At 39.3% G+C, this 20,469-nt stretch overlaps 1 protein-coding gene and 1 pseudogene across 1 annotated transcript; both read left to right on the top strand.

Annotated features, from left to right (window-relative positions):
• The first annotated feature begins 4,492 nt into the window (after nucleotides 1-4,492).
• LOC101563988 lies at nucleotides 4,493-8,405 on the top strand (annotated as a pseudogene).
• Nucleotides 8,406-13,176: 4,771 nt separating this feature from the next.
• Nucleotides 13,177-14,505, top strand: LOC101574848 (hemoglobin subunit beta). Its single transcript, XM_004641998.2, has 3 exons — nucleotides 13,177-13,328; nucleotides 13,441-13,663; nucleotides 14,242-14,505. The coding sequence occupies exons 1-3, from the start codon at nucleotides 13,237-13,239 to the stop codon at nucleotides 14,368-14,370; spliced, it is 444 nt and encodes a 147-aa protein (XP_004642055.1). The 5' UTR covers nucleotides 13,177-13,236; the 3' UTR covers nucleotides 14,371-14,505.
• The last annotated feature ends 5,964 nt before the right edge of the window (nucleotides 14,506-20,469 follow it).

Genomic DNA, 20,469 nt, shown 5'->3' with positions numbered 1-20,469 from the left:
CTTAATTTCTCAGGTCCTTTAAAAATTATGATACAGTTTTTTTTAATAATTAGTTGTTGAATGAAGGTTTGAAAAATATGGTAATGAGTGTGTGAAAACTCATGGAGGGCTATGGTGAAGTAACCTCTTTGTGCATGGGGATTTGGGCAGTGACAAGGGGAAGACAGCTACAGACTTGGAAGATTCCAGAAGCTGTGGGAAGATATTGCCACAAGTGCATAGGGAGGCTGTGGCTACAGATGACTTTTGAACATTATTTATTTTAGTGAGAAAAAAGTGATGAAACAGTTTCAAAACAGGTTAGTAGGAACTTACAACCATTAATACTTTGCATATTGTTGTCTTCGTAGTGGTTATTTGGAGGACAAGATACAGACATGATACCTTGTCTAAACAATATTAGTACAAACTTTTATTCTCAGTGAACTAAAAGAAAGTAGCTGTGTATCTATCCTAACTCTCTAATATATTATATTTCCTTTCCCCTTTTTTTCAGAACAAAAAACTGTCTTTCATTTACACTTTTGTGAAGTTAGTAACTCATGACACTAGGTTGCTTAGCAACTGATAGCAAACCTTAACCAGACAGGATGTTCATCTGTGAGGTAACTTGTTTGCTTTAGGCACTGGGTCAAGTCCCACCTATATATATTTGATCTATTTCTTAGCTTTGCAGCTCCCAACATATCCACTCCCCTTTTCCATCTTGGTTTTTCAGAGATGGGTGTTCCACTGCAATTAGAGAAGCTGTATTTGGAGAAGTCTTTAAAGGACCTTTTCATACTTGAAACCAGTCTGAAGATTGTAGGTACTTGAATTCAGCAAAATAACCCAATATAGTCCAATAGTCCATAATAGTAGGGGGTTATCAGCAGAACTGGCACTGTCAGCAGTTGTTGACTTGAGCCCTTTACAGCTCAGCATATTAATATGGCTTTACTTTTTTTTGCACTTGCCAGGGAAGCACTTATTTCACTGAGCTATCTCCCCAGCCCGTGGCTTTACTTTTTATACCACATGTTTATACTTTGCTGTGGAATGGTTAAAACCAAGCTAAAGCAAGACCTATATAACTAAAAGTGTAACTTTTGCTATTTGATAAGGTTAGTCAAATCCCCTCAGGATTTACCGTGGAACCATGTACCGCACCTTGTAGATCTTTTGTTAGTGTCAGTCATGTGGATGAGTCATGGCCATTACTTGACAAATTTGCTCTCTGTGAAAGCCTGAGAGGATGTTTTCTCTCCATGTGACTCTCCTTAGGCACACTATCCATCCTCGATCATTTTCCTCTGTGGCCCCATATTCTCCTTGATCAGAAAATTTTGGACACCACTGATGAACTATTATTTAAGTATCTGGAAAAATAGAGAAGTTGTTTGCACATCTGAGAAATCAAAAATATCCCTCAGGGTGAATACAGGTAACTTTAGTTCACAGGTTAAAGTCTTTGGAGACTTAGATATCAGCTTCTGAATTATCCATGAAAGCCAGGCTTTAGAAATCCACACTTAGATGATCAAATGATCAACGATGTACACAGACACCCATCCTACAGACCTTTTATCTTAAAGTCATCTAACCTGGATTCTTTTCAGGATCTAGGCTAGTACCTCCAACCTAGTAAAAATCTTTTCTATTTTTGTATTTAGAAAAGTCACACTTTATATGGTATAACTGAGAATCACTACCATTATCTTAACAAATCTTGTTTTTCTGATCTTTGAGCTATCATACGCATAAACAAAGACAAGCTTTACATGAAAACATAGAGGCTGAGATAATTTCACCCATGTTATTAATTTTAGTCAACTCGAGAGGCTAGGACGTAAGTTAATTTGAAGATAAATCTCGTCTTTAACAAAAAGAGCTGACAATCCAGGTAGCATGCTTCTGTGCCTTTTAAAATGATTATAAACTCTGGTCACAGGAGAAAATAGTCTAGCTAGATTTCCAAAACTTCAGGCATTATGATCTAGGAAAGACTTTCAGAAAAACGTACAACATCTTCTGGCCATGTTGTGTGCTGAGAGAGCTAACGTGTCTCAGAGAAAACACAGGAGGCCTTCTTGGTGTCTCAGAATAAGACTGTCTGAAATGATTTGAAGGTGAGATCATTCAGATTCACAGTACCTTCCAAGGAACTTCTTCATGGTCCTCACCAGCACAGGATAATGACAACCGGAATGGCCAAATAGCTCAGAGGATTAAAGCAAATGCAAGTAGGTGCAGGGGCCAAGGATTTGATCCCAAGGCCTGCCTTGCTGGACATGCCGCTGGAGCACGTTGAGACAGCAATTGAGACTGGGCATGATGGTGTGTGCCTATAATCCAGCACTTGGGAGGCTGTAAACAGGCAGATCACTATGAGTCCAATCTAGTACTGAGACCCTGAACACCCTCTAGACCCTTCCCTAAAAATACAAAAAAACAAAACAAAACAAAACAAAACAAACAAAAAAAAAAAACGATAATCGAACCCTGGCTCACCAGGAACACACATTAATCCCAAGGGGATGCACATTATCTGGTGCCTACAAAAGTACCTGGGCATGCAGGCACACAATTTTGCTCAGAGAAAAGAAACATTTTATTTTGTTTATTCATTTTTAAAAAAATTTATGTATTTAGTACAGGTCTACAGGGTCTCACTACACAGATCAGACCCCTAGTGATCCTCCTGTTTTCACCCTCCCAAGTGCTGGGATTACAGGTGCACCACCACATCCAGTCTTAAGTGCTATCTCAGGGCGCCCTGGTGGCCATCAGGCTGGGGATCAAATCCCTCTCCTCTGTGCCTGCCTAAGCAGATTCTTTAATCTGCTGAGCTATCTGGCTCACCCTAGAAAGAAATATTTTATTTCAAACAGAGATACTAAGGCAAGACTTTAGCCCTATATTGTTACACAACACTAACATGTACCTATTCCTAAAATGATGCATTATAGGGTTTTCCCAGGTAGTGTGAGCTAGAGAAATTAGCCTGTAAAGCCACAGAGAAAATATTTAGAAATCAATGTAGCATTTTCCTCTTGAAAACTACTTCTCACACAATGGGATTCATGTTTTTATTTTTATTTTATTTTTTATTTTTTTGTATTTTAGAGAACGGTCTACAGGGTGTTCAGGGTCTCAATACTAGATCAGACTTGTAGTGATCCACCTTTTTGCAGCTTCCCAAGAGCTGGGATTACAGGAGCATGCCACCATATCCAGTCTCAATCACTGGCTCAGCATGCCCCAGGGGCGGGTCTGGCATGGCAGGCCTAGGGATCGAACCTCCAGCCCCTGCGCCTGCTTGCGGGCACTTTAACTCATTGAGCTATTTGGCCGGCACTAAATGGGATTTATAAGTGTCCCATCAGAGATGCTTTTATTAAATTCCTTTAGCAAATTTATTTGGTACAGAGTCTTGCAGTGCAGGTTGGACTTGTAGTGATCCTCCTGTCTCAGCCTCCCCAGCACTGGGATTACAGGCATGCATCACCACGCCTGGTTTCAGTGTGGCACAGTGCACCTGAGGCTCCAGGCCAGCATGGCATGTGGTACCGGGGATTGAATCCAGGTCCTTGCACTTGCCAGGCATGTGCTTAGACCGTAGAGTTATGTCCCCAGCCCCAAAGATGCTGAACTTTGTGCCTAAAATGAAAGTCATAGTCCCTGTGTTTTCAACATTTTGTCTGTGCTTCATCTTTTATCTGTAGGACATTGGGGGTAGAGACAAAAAGCAGAAAAGTCTATAACAGGGGCATATCCTCTGGTGAGAGAAGAAGGAAATGGGCTAAAATGAAAATAGAATAAAGGCAAAATTGAGATAACTGACTTAAAGCTGTACTGGAGAATAGCTACAATAACTTAAAAGCAGTATACTCTTGAAGTCTCTTGGGCACTATCTTTTTTTATGTATTTAGTATAAGGTCTACAGGGTCTCATCACACCGATCAGACTCATAGTGGTCTTCCTGTTTTCAGCCTCCCAAGTGCTGGGATTACAGGCACGTGCCATCACGCCCAGTCTCAGCTGCAGGCTCAATGCTGAGCCCATGGGTGGGGTTGGCACGGCACTTCAAGGATTGAACCTTGGATGCTGCACTCTGTTATTTTGTTATTTATTTTTAAAAATTTTTTTTCATAATTTTATTGAGAAACAAATAGCAATGAGACAGTTTCAAATCAAATTGGTAGGACAGTTTCAATAATTAACACATTGCATACATTCTTCCTAGTGGTTATGGACGCTGCACTCTGCCTAAGCAGGTGCTTTAGTCCTCTGAGCTAACTTGCTGGCCCTTTCTCATGTAAACTATCTTAATGTGAATGCCTGAATAAACCCTGCCCTACCCCAACTCCACCCTCAGGCTGACCAGCTTTGCCTTGACCAATAGCCTCCGAATGTCTCATGAGGAGAGGGTCAAGGATGAAGAACAAAAGGACATGCCCTCTAGGATTGGCACAGACTTGCTTCTATACAGCTGGGGCTGTCCACAGGCACCATGGTTCATTTCACAGTGGAGAATAAGGCCACTATCACAGAGCATGGGAAAAAGTGAATATGGAAGAGGCTGACGGAGAAGCTCTGGAAAGGTAGGTTCCAGAGGCCAGCACAGGAGAGAGCAGGGAGGAAACTGCAGCTGGCAGAAATTAGACCTGTTCTATGTACTTGTGACAAACTCCAACTTTCCAATTGTTATGTTTCCATATTTTAGGCTCTTTGTTGTCTACCTTTGGACCCAGAGTTTCTTTGACTACTTCGGAAATCTGTTCTCCTCAGCCTCTGCCATTGCGGGCAACCTCAAGGTCAAGGCCCATGGTAAGAAGGACTGACTGCCTTGGGAGGAGCTCTAAAGAACATAGATGATCTCAAGAGCACCTTTGCTTGCTGGGTGAGTTGCACTGTGGCCAGATGCACGTGGTTCCTGAAAACTTCCTGGTGAGTTCAGAAGGGCCTTAGCTGGGAAACTGGGACTGCAAACAGTGACTTCAGTACAGCTGCAGCTACCTGTGGGGTGAGAGATACTCAGAAATACTGAAGTAGGGAGTAAAGCAGCTCTGAAGGATCGAATGAGTTGAGTAATGTATGGGCTTAAAGAATGCTTCTGGTAGTGGGGAGGGCCTTCTCCATACTCTGCTGGCTTTGAAAGGAGACTTGTGGGGCTGGGGAGATGGCTCAGTAGAATAAACACTTGCCTGGACAGCCTGAGGGACTGAGTTCAATGACTGGTTCCACAAAAATAAATAAATAAATAAATAAATAAATAAATTTAAAATTCTACTGGAGGCAGAAAACATGGCCATGGAGTTGATCCACTGGGATAGGCATATGTTGGTCCAGTAAGACAGAAACTAAATGGCCAAACACTGCTGAGATTATTTGTATTTTGGAAGAATACTTATATAAAATATTTCTCATGCCAAATTTGCATCCTACAATTTCAGGACAGAGGCAATGTGTCTTTAAAATAGACAACAAAGCAAAACAAAACAAAACACAAAACTGAAACATTTGGTTTGGAACAAGTTTGCAAAGGTAACTGTGAAAGTTTTATTTTGCTCAGCTCCCACAAATGCAGAAGGGTTTTGGTGGTAAGAACATATAACAATTTAAATCATGACACAGATATTTAAATTCAAAGATTTAAATCATGATTAGTATTCTAAGGCCAACAAGGTACCTGTGTGTGATGATTGGACAACCTTTCAGCCTGCCTCCCCAGAGTTTCTCCCTCAGCCACTTCCATGTTCACCTTTTTTTCATACTCTTGCCATGGCAGCCCTAATCCCTGCTGTGAAATAAACCATGGTGCCTGGTCTAGGAGCCTGTTGACAAGCCCAGATGTGTAAATGTCAGGGGAAGTTGTAAGGAAATAAACTAAGAGTAGGTTAGAAGCCAGTGAAGAGGAAAAGAAGTGGCAAGAATTTGTACAGAGTAATGGGGAAAGAAGCTTCACTGGAGTCCTTATGATAACATAGTCTATATTTAGAAGCAAGAGTGGAAGTTAACAGCAGGGAGTTCAGATTAGCTTCTCTGTATGTGCTAATAGATTAGAGAACATGTTAATGTTAGGTATACTAATTTCTATGGCTTAAATGCCTTGGAAATAAATATTCACTCAACCCTCATCAACAGTATGCAAAAAAAAAGTCTTAGTCCATCTTTCCTTCGTCTGTCTGTCTGTCTCTCTATCTACCTACCTGTTTGGTACAGGATCTTCCTACACAGCTCAGACTCATAGAAATTCTCCTGTCTCAGCCTTCCCTGTGCTGAGATTTCAGGTATGAACTGCCACGCCTGGGGTTCTGGGGCTGCCTTGGCGTGTAGTACCAGGGATTGAACCCGGATCCTTTCTTTGCCATGCAAGCAAGATATCTCCCCAGGCCCTTGAATCCATCTTTCTCATTTTGATTCTTTTCATTCCCTTCACATACTTTTTTTGGCCTCATAATGACTTCATCTATGAGGAAGGCTAAAATCCTAATGTTTGTTTTTTATTTCTTCTTTTCTTTCCCAAGTCTCAGAGTTCCATACTTACACTTTTTGTTTTATGAGTTTATTCCTCTAAAGTACTTATGACTGGATGCATCTTGTCTCTCACTCACTTCTAGAGTAGCTGCCTTTACTGCCCTCTTACTGTACTACTTTTCTGTAAACACTTGCTATCATGTCATTGTTTGTATTTTCTTCCTGTCTAAAATTCATTTACTTGTTATTGGGCTCTCAAATTAGATGAGACCACATAAGCTGTCTATCTTGTTCACTAATTACTCCCAGTGCTTAAAGCAACATATGACATGGTGGGGATCACTCACTGCTTGGGTGTTTTTGAATATATATGAATGAATGCTTGGGAGACTAGTAAATAATCGCGATGATGATGTAGTATTGATGTGATAAAGGTCCAGATGTCAGTGCAAACAGCGAACAAGGAAATAAATCAGAAGCATGGAACAATCAGGAATAAGAAAGAGTAAAATAAATCTTGGAAGGTGGTTGTCTAAAGATGGTAATAGAAAAGCTGGAGTTAGAAGTAGCTGCAGGAATCACTGTCTGGTTGCTGGAAAGATGGACAGGCCATTCACTGACATGCAGAATTCCCACGTTCCTGAGTTAGGAGGGAGGGGTGATGGTGAACGCATATGGTGCTGGACACGTGCACTGGGGACATTAATGGAGCAGCACTCAGAGCAGAACTTTCAGACTAGCCCCTGTAGTAAGTGGGACTCTGTGCATCTTCTTTCTAGTTCACAGGCCTCTGATCTTAAAATGAGTCCTTTTACTTTATTCTTTTCTTCATATCTCTGTACCAAAGCCCAAAATACTGTTTTAGTATCTCCATTAAAATACAGCTTGTGCTAATGGAAGTTGAGACTGAGTGCTTGTAGATCTTTCTATCTGTAATCATCAGCCAGCTCCTGGTACCTTAGTGATTGTTATTGATATTTGCCATTTATTTTCAACTATGAATGAATAAATACCTTGCATTATCTCAAGTACATAGAAATAATTTTTTAATAAAAAACTTCAGGTCTACTATATTGAGTCTAAATTTTAAAATACAGCATTCCTGTAAATATATACAGAGTTTAGTCATTAAACTCTAGTTTTCTAAGAATTTATTGCACTGAGAAAAGAAAATCAACTTCTTGGAGTTCCTAATGTGGGGTCAGTAGGTTCTGGAAGAAAATAACATGAGCTGTTCCCTTCATGACTGGAAATGTGCACTGTGTATTTCTACCATTGCTTGTTTCAAATGAACAAGAAAAAATATCTCAATAGGTAGAAGGATGGATGGATGGATGGATGGATGGATGGATGGATGGATGAATGGACTGATAGATGACACATAGACAGACAGATACATAGATAAGTGGAATGGCTGAGAATGTAGCTCAGTAGAAAAACCCTGGATTCAACACTCAGCACCACAAAATCAAAAAATATGCCAGAGTACTTAGTACAAAGTTTCTGCTCTGTACATATCTGGAAATGAATAAATAAAGTATGACACACCAGACCTCTCTTTTCTACATTATGATTATTTCATCACTGAGAAAGACGTACAATCAAGTGCCAAATGAGAGGATTTTGATTCAAAAAGGGCTATGAGCTGCACCTTGAGTGGCCAGAAACCAGAGGACGAGCCCAGCGCAGACTGCATGAGTTCAGGAGTTCCTGTGGCAGCGGCAGCGGCTCCGAAGGAAGAGAACGAAAAATGAAATTCGATCCTTTCTGCAGCTGATGTTATAATTGTCTTTTGATGTTAATGTTTCTGGAAGAACCTTGAATACCCAGGTTCCAAGGTTGCCGCACATAATCTTCAGTCCTCTTCTGATGACTTGAGAACCAGGATTGCCAGGGACCTGGGTGCGCTGGAGCACGTGTCCCCTGGAGTACTTGCATCCATCTGATACCACTCCCGAGTCGGGCTCCATTCTGGTGTCAAATGTGGACAACGTGAGGACTACCTTTCTAATGAAAACCATTGCTAAGCAAGGCAAGGCTGTGCTGTGAATAGTTGAACAAGAACAGCCAAAACAGTCAGAATCAAAGAATTCATGTCAAAATACGATCCTGAAAGTCACATGATCAAAAGTCGGAACTTCTCTTCTGCAAACACCCCTCTGATGTTTCAGGTACTGGCTTTATGGTACTACTCCTTGAAGCCAAGTTTGTGATGCTCTGTGGGAGGCTCACAGCACAACTTTACTCATGTGATGTGTTCACTAATCTCACCTGAATTTCCATAGCCAGAAAATATTCCTGACATTTCTTCTATTACTTCTGTTATTCGCTGCAATAGACTCTCTCATTGTTTGGACTGGGGTGTATAATAGTAAATCATGGAGAAACACAAAGTGTACCTAAGGTTCCACAAGTCTCAATACTGTTTAAAATATAAGCCCATGAACATGGAAAATACCAAAGTGAAATACAAAACAACAACAGCAACAACAACAAAAAAAACCAAAAAAGGCTATGAAATATGTCAATATTTATAGGTGATGTTGTCATGTGGTTTCTTCCTGTGTTCCTACACAGTTGTTAACTTTTCCCCTCAATCTGCTTTCCTACACTTTTCATTAAGCAAGTATGTTGGACTGATAATATGTACTAGCACTTGTATATCAGAAATTCAAACACTAGTAAGGTACTGCACCGGCAATCAGCTCAATAGATTTATCAGTTACATTTATTGTCAGTTAATTAAATGCAACTAGCTAGTTATGCATGCTCTGGAACATCCATGAGATTAAACAGGAGATAGTATATTGACCTAGAGCTGAGTAAAAATTTTCTTTCACATATAGGTCTAGAAGGATAGAGGGAGAAAAGGCATGTGTTAAAATACAGACCACAGGTCTACTGAGTGGACAAGAGGGTGGAGACTCCCTGATGACAGTAGAATTGTCTGAGGAAGGCATCATGGTGTCAGTCATGAAAGAAACTTCTACTGAAGAAGCCAGAGAAGGAGAGGGAGAGTGAGAAGTGGAGGGACAGTGAGAGGGAGAGGGAGAGTGAGAGGTGGAGGGAGAGGGAGAGGGAGAAGGAGAGGGAGAGGGAGAGCGAGAGGGAGAGCAACCTAACTGTTCTCATGTTGTCCCTTTGTCCTTGTTCACTGTTAGAGAACACTGATATGGAGTCCAAATGGAGAGAGAGCCTAAGAAATGAAAATTCCTTAAATACAAAGAAAGTCAGATGATGGACGAAAAATAAGTTAAAGAGCAGAAAGGCAAATGATAGGAAAAAGGGAGCTGATATGTTTATAGTAAATAAATAAATATAATTTGGAATGATAGTTTAAATGATTAATACCTTAATTACTTCAGGAGTGGACTTGGGTTAGAGCCCTGGAGAGGAGTGGCATCTCAAAATCACATATGAAAATAATACCATCTACTAGTACTTAATGGGCTTCCCACATCTTGGGCTATTTAAATGAATATATTACTTCAGTAGTCAATATCTGACTAGTCTGAATTAAATCTAGTTTAATCAGTTCATCCAGTCATAGAACAAGTTAGGAATAGATGAACTGAGTTAGCAATTGAGCTTATTGTATTTTTATTAAAGTTCAAATATTTCAATAATGTGTCCAGGAAAGGCAGCTGGTCATTCACTAGTAGGACTTAAATCCAAGGTTGGATGACCTAAAAATCCTTATTGTTTATTTTTTAACATATGGCCATCTTTCTTACATGTACTTCCCTTTTCCAACCTGTCTTTTTCTTTTTTTCTATTTTTGCTAATTAATTAATACTATATTAACAGTACAATGTGTTAAAACTTTTCATTGTTAAAATTCAGAATCTTATCTCTAACTACGCTGAAATCAACAGTGTGTTGAAATTCATGCCTACCAAACCTGGCAATGAGCAAATTACAGTCAACCCTGAGCTCTCTGCCAGCTTGGTGCTTGTGTACTGTGTTTGTCTTGGTGGCCTGTGACGTCCCACCCAGTGCTGGTGTTCAGCAACTTTCCTGCCTTGATCCGTATCACTTTGTGTTTGTCACAGTGTTTCCTGGGATGTCAGTCATACCTAAAATCTTAAATGTAACTTTTGAATATTGAAATTCCTAAATTTGATCTCTGGCTCTGACTTCTTAGAGCCAAATTCACACGTAAAAGTGTGTACTGAGCTGTTTTATATAGGTGCCTTTCAGGCCCCCAGGCTCAGCAAGGGTATTTCAATTTAATTTAATTTAATTTTTGCTGGAATAGAAAAATTTTCTTCCTGTACTTTCCATTTTAGCCACATGTATACCATCTTGCCCTTCCGCCTGTGCTAGAAATTTTAAATCTTCTTGGCTTATTCTATTTCCTTGCCAATAATCAAGAATCAAGTGCTCAAATCTTCCCCTGTCTTCTTGTTACTGTTATTATTGGCAAGAGTCAGGTCCTCCTTGTCCTCTGGACTCAAGTAGAAGCTCTTCTTTCCTCTTGTAGATGTCTTCACGTTGTGCCCGTGCCCTCCACGCAACCTGTGTGGAACAGGGATGTGACTGTGTTTCCTCACTGTGTAAAATCACACAAGGTAGAGGAGAATTCAAGTTAAAGGTAAAATCCTTAGAGTTAACAAAGACCAAATAGTATCTCTATAGAGTTCAAAATTTGCCTGCCTTCTTTCATAGCTAATGTCTTTTTTTTTTAATAAAATGGGCTAATGATTCATTCAACCTCATAAATGTAATTGTGGGATTTAAAAGAGATGTTGATAGAGTGCATTTTCTGTCATTTCTGAGCAAATAGTAGGTGTTTGTATAACAAACTGTAGCATGTTTCTTTATGCTTTGTTTTACTCTGTGCTCTTCATCAGGATGTAGGTATTCTTTTGGGGCTTCAAATTATATAACTAAATATTTCCTTTAGAACTGATCAAGGGTGTGTCAAATACATTATGTCTAAGGTGAAAATTCTGTTACTGCTCTAACATTCCTCTTGTAAACTTGGCCCTTATCTTGTGTTTTCTGTTTCAGTCACTCTACCACTATCAAAGACTAAGCTTACTCTGCTTATTCTACTTCTAAAATCCACCTAAGCACAGAAATGAGAATGAAAGTTTTTTTTCTTTCAGAACCAGGGATTGAACTTAGGCCCTTGTGCTTGCCAGGGAAGTGCTTATTCCACTGAGTCATCTCCCCAGCCAGTGAATGAAATTTTTTAAAGCACAAATCAAACCATTCTGCCTCCTTTCTTGAAGTGTTCAGTATCTTTGGTATTGGCTCACTTGTTAAAGAAAAATAATAAGAAAAATAATCTGATGTTATAACATAGCTTAAAAATCATTTGTGGCTCCTCTCCCTAGCACATAATATTTTCCATTGGCAGCCACATTATCACATTTTCAATATATAAATCAAAATATAGTTTGCATTTTTATTACTGGTTATTTTTAATCATAGTTTGCTAAATTCATCAGCATTGTTGTATCCTGTATCTTCTGTTATTCCATTTTTTCCTTTTCCTTTTCCAGTTCATCCCAGTCATCATCCCTTCCTTCCTTTTTCACCTTTGTTTTCTTCTCTCCATCCCTCCCTCTTCTTCTAATGCTTCCCTCCTCCTTCCTTCCTTCCTTCCTTCCTTCCTTCCTTCCTTCCGTTTTTTTTTCTGCTATGTAGATAAGTGAAATAATACTGATGTTGTAGTATTATTTTACAATAAAAATGAGTAAAATGCTACTTGAATAATTATCCATGATCTAACTGCACTTTTTCTTTGAGAATACAACTGTGAAAATTTCTATATTTTGATTTTCCAGAAAATGAAATTAACTTTGCTGAATAAAACACATCTGCTTTGTCCTTCTTCCATGTTCCTTTTTTAGCCATGACATAATTTTAAACAATGAGATTACAACTATCTGGTATTTGTCTGTATCTCTCATTAAAATACCCTTGTTATAATCCATGTTCTCAAAACCTGGTTCAGCAATTGGCAGAAAGATGTTATGCATTTGCAGAACTCTTTTCAAGTACAGTATTACAATAAATAAAAAAGTGAGATTTTTGTAGTTGAAAGGACTTACACAAAGAAGGAAGAAAGTTACTATGATGGGAAGATATTTGTGTAATTTGCCTCAATTCTGATTTATCCCATTTTAAAAACATCATTTATTTGGTTTGCTGACCAAACTGAAGAAATAAACAAACACACAAAAGCCTTTAACAAATGAATGGATGAGTATTTATTTTCTTACCGGGAGGATTTAATCCAAATGGAGAGAAGGAAGGCATAGCTAGAACCATGAGAGAGGCTTATTCCAACTTGTCCTTTTGATTATTTCACATGTTCTAGAGACAGAGGGGATCCATCCATATTCTCTTATGCTGAAGTACTAGAGTTAAATCCCTTTCAACTTCTGTGCCTCCGTTTTTCATTTGTATAATAAAAATTGAAGAAGTAATATCTAATCTACCTACCAAATGGTTATTCAAATAAATGTGTAAGGTTTTCAGAAAGGGGCAATTGGTACTGCTGGGATGGGACCTGGTGACACCTACAGGGCGGGCTGAGGAGCTGATGTCAGAGTCCCAGGCTGGTGCCAGGACTGCCAAGAATGGGTACAGCTGTCATCTATCAGACCTCACCCTGCAGAGCCACACCCTGCCCTTAGCCAATCTGCTCCCAGGGCCAGGGAGGGCAGGAGCCAGGGCTGGGCATAAAAGGCAGAGTGGGAGCAGTTGGCTCCTACACTTGCTTCTGACACAGCTGTGTTCACTAGCAACCGAGAAACAGACACAATGGTGCACCTGACTGGTGAGGAGAAGGCTGCCGTCACCGGCCTGTGGGCGAAGGTGAATGTAGAGGAGATCGGTGGTGAGGCCCTGGGCAGGTTGGTATCAAGTTATAAGATGCTGGGGGAGGGCAGTGAAAGCTGAATGGTTGGAAAGAGAGGTTTTCTCCAGGCGCTGATGTTCTCTGTCACTCGGTCTCTTTTCATTCAGGCTGCTGGTTGTCTACCCATGGACCCAGAGGTTCTTTGACAGCTTTGGGGACCTGTCTTCTGCTTCTGCTATTATGGGTAACCCTAAGGTGAAGGCTCATGGTGCCAAGGTGCTGCACTCCTTCAGCGAAGGCCTGAATCACCTGGACAACCTCAAGGGCACCTTCGCCAAGCTGAGTGAGCTGCACTGCGACAAACTGCATGTGGACCCCGAGAACTTCAGGGTGAGTGTGTGGATGGGCCTCAGTAACATCCTTCCTCTTTCTTTCCACAGCAGTGTACTCACCATGAGCAAAGGGAACTAGGACTAGGAACTGGTTTAGAGTGAGAATGAGGTGTGTGTTCGTATCCCTTGGGCCCCTGCAGAGCATTTGGTACACTTTACTCTGTGCCCAATACTGTCCTTCCCTCTCCTTTTCTTCTTGTTTGCCCCCTTTTCTTTTCTAAATCTTTTCTGTTACATTTTTATTTCAAAACAATTCTTTTCTTCTAGCCCTCTGTTTTTATTTTTCATCTTTCAAATACTTTCTCTGGTCTCTTTTTCTCTAGACCAAGAGGCTAAAATGTACCATGTTTCTTCACACAGGTTTGAATGATATCTGTGATGATATATTTTGTGGGTTAGGGCATTAGGGACAAATATTTCTGCCTACTAATTCTGGCTGTCTCACCACTGGTAGTAGCTCCCCAGCTGCCATTTTGTTCCCAGGTTTTGGTTACAGGCAGAGTCACAGGTGGAGACATGCTTGGGGTACTCTGGGTTCTGCTAGGTGTGTTCTCACCTCTCGTTTCTCCTCTACAGCTCCTGGGCAACATGATTGTGATTGCTCTGGCCCACCATCACGGTGCGGAATTCACCCCTCCTGTGCAGGCGGCCTTCCAGAAGGTGGTGGCTGGCGTGGCTAATGCCCTAGCTCACAAGTACCATTAAGCATCCTTCTGCACTGTCCAGTTTGTGCAAAAGGTCTCTCCGTCCCCTGAGACCAGCTACTGAATCCGGGAGAAATTACGGAGTTCCTTGAACATCTGGCTTCTGCCTAATAAAGAACATTTACTCTCTCTGCAATGGTGTAGTCAAATTATTTCTGTATCTTTCAGAGGGGAGCAGGGAGGGCAGGGAAAATTCAGACATATAAGCAATTGGCATTTAGTTCAGATCTTGTGTTAACACACGGATCCTTTGGTGGGGCCATAAACAGGCCATGTATGTGGGAAGCAGCCTTTTTTGCCTTCTCCTTTCTCACCACTCAAAAAGACTCAAGTGAGAGCTTGAGTTAAGCTTGGAATTTTGTTATATATTATTCTAAGTTATTATTATTTTAGCCTTCCTCATAAATGTCTCTTCTCCCTGTGGTAGTTTTCCCAGGACTCTTCAACCTCTACTTCATGAAGTTCTCCTCCTTAAATTATCCACTGATTCATACAATTTTCTTTCATGTTTTATTGGCCACATTTCTCCTTCTCCCTGACAACTCCCTTGACCTTAGTGGACCCTAATGCCCTGTAGGTCTGCTAGCAGGAGAGGCCGCTGGAGAAGGAGGTGAGCCACTTTGTCTCTTGAGCACTTGCTCCCAGCCTCCACCATTAGCATGGGCCAAAAATCTGCACTGTAGGTCTCCTCAGAACCGGAACTGTCTCACAGTCTGGATTGTCAGGAGTTGACCTAATATACCAGGATTTAGAATATCTACAATGGCAGTCTTACTAATAAAATTTATAGATGATGGCTTTATTAGCCAGTGTCCATGGCATGTACAGACTTCCCAGACCTAGGTAACTAGTTCAGCTCTTCATCGGTTCCATTATTTTATTTTAATTTTATTAATTTTATTGAGAAACAAATTGCGATGAGACAGTTTCAAAACTGATTAGTAGGACAGTTTCAATAAATACATTATATATTGTTGTCTTCTTAGTGGTTATTTTTTTATTTTACTGTATTTTTTGGTTGAACTGCTTTTTAGTGGAGGTTGAATTTTTGTTTTTGGTGCTGAGGACCAAACCCAGGGCTTCTAGCTTGCCAGGCAAGCATTCTACCGCTGAGCCAAATCCCCAACCTCCTTAGTGGTTATTCATAGTACAAGATGCAGACATGATATCCTGTCCAAACACTATTAGTACAAATCTTTCTTCTCATTGAATTAAGAGAAAGTAGCTGTATATTTATTCTAACTATTTTGTATATACAGATACAAAATGGTCCTTTATTTGTATCTTCCTTTTTGTTTAGTTTTGTCAGAGATGGGTATTCCATTGCCATTTAAATATTGTAGGTGTATGAATTCAGCAAAATAATCCAATATAATCCAGCAGTCCATAATGGTAGTGGGTTATCCGTAGGGCTGGCAATGTCAGAAGTTGTTGACTCGAGCCTTTTGTAGCTCAGCATATTAATATGGCTTTACTTTTTATACCTCATTTTTATACTTTTCTGCTGGATGGTTAAGATCAAGATAAAACAAGAACTATATAATAAGAAATATAACTTTTATATCTGACAAGGCCAGTAAAATCCCCTCAGGATTTACCCTGAAACCCTGAACTGCAGTTTGTAGATCCTTTGTCAGTGTCAGCCATGTGGATGAGTCACAGCCATTGTTTGATCAGTTTGCTCTGTGCAAGCCTGAGAGAATGTTTTTGCTCCATGTTACTTGTTAAAAAAGAGTTAGAAAACATGCTCACCTCCAATAAATTTTAATCAGTTGCTTAGTTGATCTGGAATAAATTGCTTCTTTTGATTCTTGGGCTGCTCATTTGGAAACACACATACTTCTCAGGTTAAAGTACTAAAATTTTATTTGCCACACTGAAATAAGTAGTATTCACCTATCTTGAGAATATTAGAACTATAACAATGTAAGTATGCTAGGAAAAGTTGTCAGAAAAAAAGATGAGGGAACTATGGTGATTGTTACTGTTTTAAAGACTGGGATGTCATGAAAAAAATCTTAGAAAAAATAATACAAATATCCCAGAAAGCCAAAAATTTAGATATTCTTAGACAATGTGGTTTAAAGAAAAAACCAAACAAACAGGGAATGTAGTAACATTTTACCAAGTGACAAACCACACCTATCAGTAGTACTAGACCTTAACAGGGTGCTAGAAAAATATTGCCCACTACTGGTCTATCTTGATAGTCAGAAGAACGTGTTGACTCAAAAACTAGAGCATCAAAGAAACAATTTAGAATTTATTCATTAAAATAGGAAATGAAGAAAAGGAAAAAGAAAAAAAATATATACGGAACATAGTTAAGATAGTTAAACAGCTAGTTTTTTTTAGTTAATTGCAAAGAAAGATTTGTGCTAATATTGTTCAGACAAGATACACTGTTGGAGGCCATGAACCGGTATCCATTCTATTCCCCTGCTGAGTCAAGTTTATGGCCTTTCTCACCTTGCCCATTCCCTGTGAATCACGTGCTATGCCCTAGGGATTGCACCCTCCCCGTTGCCTAGATACCTGCTGACCCCAAGAACTGAGACTTCCTCATTCCATCACCCCCTATATATACCCAGAACCTCCCCTAAATAAACGAGGCTTGATCAGAATCTTTGTCTTGCCTCCATTTCTTGCGTCTCCTGTCCTTTGTCCCCTCTTCAATTCCCCGCTCCTCCCCCAGGTGACCTTCGTTGACTGACCTGTGGGTTCGGGACAATACACCTATATCTTTTACTCTGAATAACTAGTACAAAGACAGCAATACTCAATGTATTAATTATTGTAACTCTTTTACTAACTTATTTTGAAATGGTTTTGCTATTTTTATTATTTTGATAATTTTTTAATCTTTAAAATAAAAAAGTATATTTTAGCTGAATTTGTTTAGTTGAAATTGATCTGAACATTAGTAAGATTATATTCAGGAAGAATATGTAAGTACATATAGTCTAACAAATCCAGAGGAAAGGAGGATTGGGTAAGGTGACAGGTGAACATTATAAAAAAGGTGGAAAGGAGAATTGTGCCAATATCTAAGACCACTTGTATATCTCCACACACAAGACAAAATTCCACGTACCTTTTGTCTCTATTCTTCACACCTCTTCATCTATTCTATCCTTAATTTCTGGTGATTATAACTACTATCATAAATACAGATAAGTATTGGGTGACAGACAAGGATTTATTTCATAAGTATGCCGCCAGCAGGTTTTTAAAAACCTCTTATAAAAATGAAGTGTTGAACCAAAAGTTAAGGCTCATATAGACAACTGCTAAGATTTGAACCTACTTTGTGTTGACCACAGAAGGCTTTCTTACTTTTAAAGCCCCAGTCTCTTCTTTTCAGTTATCCCAGCCTCATACATTATCTCGATTCTAGCCTACTCAAGATTTTAAACCACTGTCATTTCTTTCTGAGATACAACAACTTCTGCCAGTTCTCTCTGGATCTCTGCCTGTGCCTTGCAATATGGGACAGCAGGTTCTGCTGCCCGACAGCGTAGGTTCTGCTCTACATCTTGCAGTAATAAGCCTGATTTGTCAAAAGGTGCTCAATGTCTCTGGCCTTAGAATCCTCAAGCACAGACTGACCTATAACAAATAATAGAGTCTTTAGGGTCTCTTCACTCCTCTTTTTGGTTAAGTAGACTAAAGATTTGTATATTTTGTTTATTCTTTCAAAGAACCAACTATTTGATTCATTAATTCTTGTTATTTTTTTTTTCCTCAATCACATTGATTTGAGCTCTGATCTTCCTAATTTTCTTCCTTGTACTATCCTTGGGTTTGGGTTTTCCTTGTTTTTCTAAGATCATGAGGTACATCATTAGCTTATTTGGGCTTGCTCTATTTATAAAAAATTAATTTATTAATTCTTATAATGAGATACTATAAAGTCATTCAAATAAAGGGAAACCAAATAAATTTTCATTGAATGTTAGTCCTTATGAAGGAACATCATGACAATATTCAAAATAAACATAAAAGATAACCTTATTCTCTACTTGTAACCAGTGACTTTCTATAAGAAAAACACAAATCTCACTACATGGTGTAACAGCTATTAATTCATTCATGTTCACCCTAACCTCATAGCCAAGCTACTTAAATACAGTGTATTCTCAAAAACTTAAAGTCATCTATAAAATCTCACAGACTGACAATGAAGACTCAAATGAACACTATCTGCTACATCACCTGTGGTTCAATGCAAGAGACCTAATTTGTTCATGCATGATTTATAAGACCTTGGAATCCAGGACCCTGGTTTCCAAAAATATGTATGTCTGGTGCCTTAGATCCTTTGTGTTGTATGTTACAGGTCAGTGCAGAAAGAAACGACGAGAAGACCTGATGAATGTAGCTTCAGAGGTCTCACTGAGATTAGTTTCTCTCCAAGTGAGCCCAGAGCCTCAGAAGCATCTCACTTTTATTGAGGGGTAAAGGCACCTAAGGAATGTGCATAATTACCTAAGTGAATACAAACTACTATCTCTATTGACTTCCACCATTTGCCTAACACTAGTTTCACACAAATGCTAGCCGATAACATCCCAAGCAAGGGATCAAAGGACAGAGTGCCTGCAGGAGAAGCTGTTATTTGCTGCTTTGGGTCCCAGCTTTCCGGGAATTTGCAAACAGACAGCAACCCTCCTCCGGCTCAGTTCAGTGTTCCCTACTCTCTTGGGACATCAGGCTTTTGTCTTAAAACTATGTCTCTACACTTTGTCACCATGAAGTGTCTTAGAAACCTCAACATTTGGGATTCTAAGAAATTACAATGTTCAAATATAACAATTCTCAACAAACAGAGAAATACGGTCTTTGTTAAAGATGCTCTATTCTCTCACAAGCCAAAAATCCAATGTCAACAACAGCAGCAAGGCAGACTTCCATCACTTGATCTGTAAGAATGGACAAGACAGAGTGAAAAGCATGGTATCACAGGGATACATATACACCCATGCTTACAGCAGAACAATCTGTCATTGGCAAATTTTGGAAACAGCCTGGATGCCCACGAAAATGCAAATGAATGAAGAAAGTGTGTGTTTTATGTACAGTGGGATACTACTTGTCATAAAGGATAAAAATGAGACATTCTTAGGTCAGTGAAGGTACTTTGTGGTCATAATTTTGGGTGAAATAAATCAGAAGTGTATATTTAAATATTACATTGTTTTTCTTGTATGAGAAGCCAAAAGTGTAAATAAAGACAAAAATGAATGATAGATGTTGTGGAGTAGGAAGAAAAAATTCAAATGGGAAGGGGAACAGGGAAGGGAAAAGGAAAAGAGATGGAAGGAAAAAATAGGGACAAAAATGTATGAACAGGGAAGGAAGGAGAGTGTTGAATGGTGGGATAGATGGGGAAACAGAATTAAAATATAGTATTCACAGGTATCAATTTCCTATGATGAATATGATCAATATGTATGACAAGTTTATACTAATAAAAATAATTATCTGTTTGGGAAAAAGAATGTACAGGATCTGCATATGGAAAACAAAGAAGCCCTGAAGAGAAAGGTACTGTTGTTGTTGTTTTTCCAGCTTCATTTCCCAATTAAAAACATATCCCAGCAACAGTGTTCTGGGAAGTACCTAGGGAAGTTTGCGTTTCTGATACAGTGCAGTTATGTTCCTAGATGTCCTTCCTTTGATTTATAGTTTTAAAGGTTAGGCTGATTTTTTTGCTCCCTCCACAAATTTACTTTTTCAAGTCACAGTTCACACTGCTGTCTTCATGGACCAGAGAGCCATGCACCCCAGCTCCCAGATGGCAGGCATCAAATAGATAGGACACACCACCCAGAGAGGGTGGGAGGTCATTCGCAATCCTCTATTTAATTTATTTTAAATTTCTTTTATTTTTAAAGAGACTACAAAATAATATTAAAACAGAAAAATTACAAACAATACAGAATTTCACTAAACAGAATAGCCAATGAGTTTCACAGAGTATGTTGTATTATATAGTGTTGTCTTCAAATGTTGTGCATGTTACCAGGTATTTGCATGCAAAATTGGAAGAACAAAGAAAAAAGAAACAATGCATAAGAAATTAAGAAGAGAAAAAAAA

The sequence above is a fragment of the Octodon degus genome, unplaced genomic scaffold (assembly GCF_000260255.1).
Source record: "Octodon degus isolate 3935 unplaced genomic scaffold, OctDeg1.0 scaffold00146, whole genome shotgun sequence".
NCBI classification, from domain to species: Eukaryota; Metazoa; Chordata; class Mammalia; order Rodentia; family Octodontidae; genus Octodon; species Octodon degus.
This window is presented reverse-complemented; position numbering and strand designations above follow the sequence as displayed.